Here is a 7,557-nt window from a genome sequence, read left to right as displayed (position 1 = left end):
TCCAACAATAATAGGAGTTCTACAAAGTCAAAATTCATTGACATAAAGTTTATTGTTGTTAAGGAAATTGTTCAAAATGGACAAGTTTCCATAGAACATATAGGGACAAATTTTATGCTAGATGATCCACTTACTAAGGGTTTGGTACCTAAAGTCTTTCATGAGCATGTTGCTCATATGAGTGTTGTTCCTTAGAGTACCTTAGTTCAGTGGGAGTCTATATGTTTTATGTTTTGCTTTGAATATTATATACAATTTTTATGTATAATAAAGTTGATGGCTTATTGTTTCATTTTGAAAGTGTGCATTGTAACAATTGTGTTGCAATTAAAGACTTTGGATTGATCTCACTAAAAAATAAAGAAGGATCAGTTTGATATAGACATGTTTGAGATCACTTTGCATGAAATTTTCATGTCACTCATCCATATTTGATCTATGTCATTGAGTATATTAATATGGTGATCATCGTGGTCGAGTCACACTTAAATTTGATGAAATTTGTGGTGGTTCCATAGTTGATATATGATATGGACGAGATTGTATTAAGGAGAAGTCTAAATGTAAATAGCATATGGATGTGCGCCTAAAGAACCTATGATATAATTATTTCAGGAAGATATGAAGTCCAAGTGGGAGATTAAATTTCTAATTAAGGTGTGCATCATATATTTGATACAATGATATCAACTATTTATTTTCGGGGTTACATTATAAGTGATTTAATTACTGGCACCTCTTAGATTTCTAAAAACTGATAACAAATATGGGTTTAATGGGTAGATACCCATTAGGTTAACCCATAGGGAATAATGAGAACTCTATAAGTTAACGCATAAGGAAGGTTATGGTCCTCAATACATCAAATCACAAAGTTTTCACCTCTCCCTATCAGAGAGAAAACGAATGTCCCAAAAGGAATTAAAGATTTGGTTGAGGAAGACTATTGTACCAAAACTCTCTCAAAATGTATGTCAAATGAGTAGATCAGAGAACATGAATTCAGGTATGACTTTGTATCATTGTTTTATTTTATGTGTGAGAATCATGATATTCAAGATCCTAGGATTAATATTTCACCAATCATCATCAGGAAATATCTAACAACATCCCGAGAGGGTCCTAGTCTTTTCATATCAAAACATGTGTATATTTTACTAGAACGTAAATGTAATTTCACCCGCCACTGGTACAATAGGGAAATATTCCACGAGACTTTTACCACTTTCTAGATTAATTTTTAACAATTTTGGAGGTAAAATATTTGTTTTGAAAATTGTAAACTATAAAATGAGATGTAGCAAGTCAAAATGAAATATTAAATAAGATTTAATCAAATAAACTTAAACTAAAAATAAACTCAAATAAAATTTAACTAACTAAATCGGATATAAAATTATTCTTTTCGATCTAAATATATCTAACACTAATAACTCAATATTTATATATCATTTCTCTTCTTCAAAAGAGTTATTATAGTCTTCATATCATGTCCTAAGTTGAGAGAATTTTATGCAAGGTCGGTTAATAAAGAAAATAATACATTGTTGGAAGATTATGACCTGGCTGTTTATATAACATTATCTTCTTCAAAAGAGTTACCATAGTCTCATTTCATGTCCTAACTCATGTGTTCTTACATACTAGAGTGGCATCTACTACTACCATCATAAAATGTTTAATAGAGTTGACAGGTTTTCATTTTAAAATTACAATTAATGGTAAACTATCACACATTATTTACTTTTTTTATATAGGGAAAGTTAACATTTATTTACTAATTCCTAGTTTGTATGTAAAGTGTAATATAAATGTATTGATAGTGTAAAAATTGATATACAGTAAGTATATTATCTATTATTTATATGTATTATTTTAACTGAAGAATCAATGATGATAAAAAATAAATGATAAATAATGCAGTAATAGTGTAAAAACTCTTGCACTATTAGTATATACATTTTTTTCTCACCTATTAAATGCACCTTGATGAGATATAATTTAAGATTAAAAAATTAATTATAAACAAAGTGGCACATGGAAGTAGCTTAGACAAGAATCTTCTTTTGGATACTAGAACTTGATTGGCAGAGTTTGAAATGGTTGTCAGACTTAAAGTCTATTTATTGTGTGTGAATTGTATTCAATTTAATCTTACACATTGCCCTAATTTCAACTCCACCATTGCCACTAGGCCAATAAATTGAAATACACACACATTGATATGACGTTTGCCTTACCTCAATTATAAGTATATGCCACTACACTACTCCACTAGAAACTACCTATATGGTATGAGTTAAATACTAATATTTTCCAATGTATATATTAATAGTGTAAAAAAAAGTTATATCGTTTATTGTAACATTTACTGTTTATATTTTATTATTTTTTATTTTTAATATAAGCAATATAAATAAATAGTAAAAATATTTTAAATGTGTATAAATATTTACATTGATAATATATAGATGTCGCACTTATAGATATATACTCATTGAGTATTGAAATTTTTTATTTTTAAAATAAATCAATTATTAATCTAATAATTTTTATATACTCTCCTATACTCTTAAAATTGTTTTCTGATACCATTCTAGACACCTAAACTAATGAAATTGCCATAAATTAGCATTTTAGACAGAGAAAAACAAAAACACTAAGTCAAGTAGAAGAAATAAACATAATATTCAATTATATAGAAGAAGACAAATCATATGTATCGCATAGGGATTGAAGAAGAAATGCATTTCCATAATGACGATAAAGGATTAAATGAGCTAAATATTCTCATAGTGAGCAATAAACAATGCTTTTTATGATAATATGATTTAAGAATATTTTGAATTTCAGAAAAAAACAATTATATATTTATTACATTTTATAAATTTTATGCACATATTTTATATATGTAAACCAAACATTTCATATTCTATATTTTTTGAAAAAATATGCGTATTAAGGTATTGTATCCATGTATGTGGTTCATAGGAGAGTAGCATCACCTACCAGTATATATAAACATATCAGATAAACCATATCACAAGAGAAGAGAGTTGAAACTAAGATATAATGCAGTCTCCAATGTTGTTCATATCAACTTTCGTGGTTCTGCTATCAATTTCATTAACCAATTCAGTTCCAATTCAAGAAACTTTCAACAGTTGCCTAAAACTCCAATCTCAAATTCCAAACCAATTTCCCTCAGCAGTGTACACTCCTAACAACAGTTCCTTCACCTCAGTCCTAGAATCCACAGCTAATAATCTAAGATACTTGTTACCTTCAGTGCCAAAACCCGAATTCATATTCACTCCATTCCATGATTCTCAAGTCCAATCAGCTGTTGTTTGTGCAAAACAGCTCGGCATTCACATGAGAATCCGAAGTGGCGGTCATGACTATGAAGGGCTATCATATGTTTCTCTAATTGAGAAGCCATTCATGATCCTAGACTTGGCCAAGCTGCGCGATATCGATGTCAACATTGCACAAAATGCAGCATGGATTCAGGCAGGTGCAACTATTGGTGAGGTCTATTACCGAATTTCGGAGAAAAGTGCAACACATGGATACCCTGCAGGGCTTTGCACATCATTAGGAATTGGTGGACACATCACAGGAGGTGCATATGGTTCTATGATGAGAAAGTACGGCCTCGGCGCAGATAATGTACTAGATGCGAAAATCGTTGATGCTAATGGAAGGATTCTTGATAGAAAAGCTATGGGAGAGGACTTATTTTGGGCTATTAGAGGTGGTGGAGGAGGAAGCTTTGGAGTTATACTTTGGTGGAAGATTCAACTAGTTCATGTGCCACAAATTGTGACAGTTTTTAGAGTTACTAAGACCTTAGAACAAGGTGCAAACAAGGTACTTTATAGATGGCAAAAAGTTGCACCAAACATTGATGAAAATCTCTTCATAAGGGTCCTAATACAAACAAGTAATGAAAGTGTTTCAGGTCATAGAACTGTAACAACTTCATATAATGCTCAATTTCTAGGTAGTGCTAATAGACTTATCAAAGTTATGAAGCAAAGTTTTCCTGAATTGGGTTTGAAAAGAAAAGATGTTCTTGAAACTAGTTGGATTAACTCAGTGCTTTATATTGCTGGCTACCCTAATGGAACAAAACCTGAAATTTTGCTACAAGGGAAACCAACAATGAAGGTTTACTACAAAGCAAAATCAGATTTTGTTAGAAAAGTGATTCCAGAAAAGTCACTTAATTCACTATGGAAAAAGTTTCTCCAAGATGATGGACCCTTAATGATTTGGAACCCCTATGGAGGAAAAATGAGTAAGATATCTGAATCTGCAACACCTTTTCCTCATAGGAAAGGAACACTATACAAAGTTCAATATGTGAGTGGTTGGATTGATGGAGAAAAGAGTATGGCAAAACATATGGATTGGATGAGAAAATTTTACAACTATATGGGTCCTTATGTATCAAAAAATCCAAGGGAAACTTATGTGAATTATAGGGATCTTGATATAGGGATGAATTTGAAGAATAGCACAAGTTTTTCTAATGCTTGGTCTTTTGGTTATAAGTATTTTAAGGGTAACTTTGTTAGGCTTGTTAAGGTGAAGTCTAAAGTTGATCCATCAAATTTCTTTAGGCATGAACAAAGCATTCCTCCATTGCCAAAGGGTAGTAAAGGATAAAGTGCAAGAAAAGATTGAAGGGGTAGATCAATATGCAAGTGTTGTTGAATGTGTCTGCAATTTTACATGTTAACTAATAAAGAATAAAGATTGTCTTATGTTTTTAGTTAATGTTCTATGTTAGCTACTTCTTGAAGTAAGTGCTAGGAAAAGCATGTGGAGATCCTTTAATTTGGTATTGGAGTCATTAATTTTTATTAATATAATGTAAGAGGTTGTTTAAATTTGTTTCAAAATCGAAAAAAATCATCTCCGATACTAGAGAAATAAGTTATTGTATTTGTTTTTGTGATATGGGTATAAGTGTCATCACATTACATCTAAATGGTAAAAATGTCTTATCATACTATTTTTTTTATATTATTTTTTATGTGTTTTCCTCTGCATTGGAAATAGCCTCACCCATTTCAAATAAAGTTCAACACAAGTGGCTTATAGTTGTTATTTGGTAGTGAGGTTTGAACTAACCCTGTTTTTTAGTGTTTGACTTGGACTTAGTTGAGAAGCCTATGAGGACTCCAAACTGAAATAACATCAATATTTCACAAAATCAAAAATGTAGATAAACTCAAGATCTTCTAAAACAGCAACATGATATTGTAATAATGCTGAGCATTTGTTTGCTATAGTTGAGTTTGACAACAATTTTGAACACCAACAATATCATATAATGGGATACATATAGTATACTACTTTTGGTGCCTTCTTCCATATGTTACAAAACACTATCCATTTATCCTCTACAATATTTGAGGGGAAATGAAAAGAGAGCATAAGAGAAGGATGGGAACAATTACTTTTTTAATCAAGTATCATTCAATAATAAAATAAACTCTCATTCCTTTATATGGTATGTAGTGTGCTACACTCATTTACTAACATGAAAAAATAAGCATGTCCATCATAGGTTATTAACAGAGAAGTAAATATTATAAAAACAACGGAAAAAATAATATGTTAAGACATTTGTATCTTTCTATATACAATGAAATAATACTTTAATTATTAAAAATATAAGTAAAAACAAATATTTATTTCTCTATTAATGGAGAATATTCTTATTTGTCGATCATGTGTCCGGTTAAGTAATGGAACCCATGTTAACTAATGAAACCGAGAAAAGAGATGTTAGTTGTACTGAGAGGTCCAAAATACATAAGAATATAATAAATGAGTAATATGAGTGTAATTATAACTAAGGTACAAAAATATTAACTAGGAGGGGAATATTATATACATTTTTTCCAAGTGTGCATGTGTATATAATGCATAAGTGGTCCTGCCACTAACCCCCTCCCATATTATTTACATAAATCTTATATGTTTATAAATAAATAACTAAAAGAGAAAATGCTATAAAATCAACTCTACCTAATAGGACTAGTAGTTGCTTGTTTTATAGTGATTAATTAAAAACAAGCAAAGACCCAAATTATGAAGCTCCCCTTTCTTTTCGTATAAGAATACTAACAAACCCTTATAATATATTTAGAATTTCCAAAACGAATAAAACAAAGTAGCTCATAAATAAAATGAAATTAAATAATAATAATCAAGATGAAATTAGACGTCAGTGTATTTTATGTTGGAAAGATTGAAATTGGTACATGTCATTCTTGAAACTATTTTTGAAGAGCAAAAAATTGAGACTTTGACTGAAACTAAATCCATTTTTTCGCATTTATCATTTTGCTCCTTTTTAAACAACTTCCTAATATATATTATTTAATTTCCTTTTTAAATAAGTTCCTACCATAATTTTATTAAATTTTATCATTTCAGTTTCCATTACTTTACCTTTTTCCTTTTTCCTCCTTCCAAGTATAGCTAATGCCCTTATTTAACTTTTTCTCATTGCCACATAGTGTGTAGTTTCCTATTTTGTTTCATTGTTTTCCTTATTCTCTATTTGTTAAAGAAGAATTAATATAAAAAGTGTTCCACCTCAATATTAGGGCCGATCCGAAGCTAACTACCAAGAATATCATGGTGACTGGATGGTCAATTAAGGGAAATGACAACAATAACAGGATATGTTAGCACTTGTTATATCGAAGAACTTTGCTTCATGCCAAAGGTAAGGACATGTCATGTGAGTGGACTGGTTCAAGTTGCATACACGATAGAGGTAATCCAAATTCATAGCATTGTTAGTCCAAAATTGGCTTATGAAAGAACAAGGTCATATCGTCTGAAATGATGATACTCCCTTGGTGTGCAATTCACTTCACCTTATAGTATAGATAGATACCTATCCAAGGCGGTTCAAGGCTGACAATTGTCCAATTTTACCCCAAGCTTAATCTAACCATTCTTTAGGGTAGGCTACTACTCGGATTAAGCTAGACAACTCAAATACTGACAACATCTCTTCAATTCATAAGAATAAAGAGAAAAAATGAGAGATAAGTTGAAGAGAAAGAGAGATTTTCACCTTTTTTGTTGTGGAAAGAGAAAAAAAAAGAATAAAAGTTATATAAGACGAATCATAAATTCTTTCTCTTCTAATTTGCTTAAAAAATGGAGAGAATGATGATTTAGCATGAAATGTGAGATGTATCATTTTTTATCTACTTATTGTTTTGAATGCTAACAACGTAGATATGTCTCTTTTAAATTTAAAAATTAATTTAGATTATAATGAAATATATATAATAAAATTTATATTTTTTAATATTTATATTTTTTAATTAGTAATAAAACATTTTTCTCCTTTTCCTTTATTCGAGAAATATTTTTATCTTTTAAAGTTTAATATTATCTTTCTCTTGTCACTTTTCATCAACAAAATAAAAGAGTAAGAAAAGAAATATAATTTTTTCTTCCTTATTCTCTTGTATAAAACATTATAAAAATATATTATATTTACACATTTAACTTTCT

General features: G+C 29.8%; 1 protein-coding gene across 1 annotated transcript; it reads left to right on the top strand.

Annotated features, from left to right (window-relative positions):
- Positions 3,017-4,780, top strand: LOC109357735 (berberine bridge enzyme-like 13). The gene has a single exon (XM_019601760.1). The coding sequence runs from the start codon at positions 3,073-3,075 to the stop codon at positions 4,672-4,674; it is 1,602 nt and encodes a 533-aa protein (XP_019457305.1). The 5' UTR covers positions 3,017-3,072; the 3' UTR covers positions 4,675-4,780.

This window comes from Lupinus angustifolius, chromosome LG10 (assembly GCF_001865875.1).
Source record: "Lupinus angustifolius cultivar Tanjil chromosome LG10, LupAngTanjil_v1.0, whole genome shotgun sequence".
Lineage (NCBI taxonomy): Eukaryota > Viridiplantae > Streptophyta > Magnoliopsida > Fabales > Fabaceae > Lupinus > Lupinus angustifolius.
The sequence above is the reverse complement of the archived record's forward strand: the minus strand, read 5'-3'. Positions and strand labels throughout refer to the sequence as shown.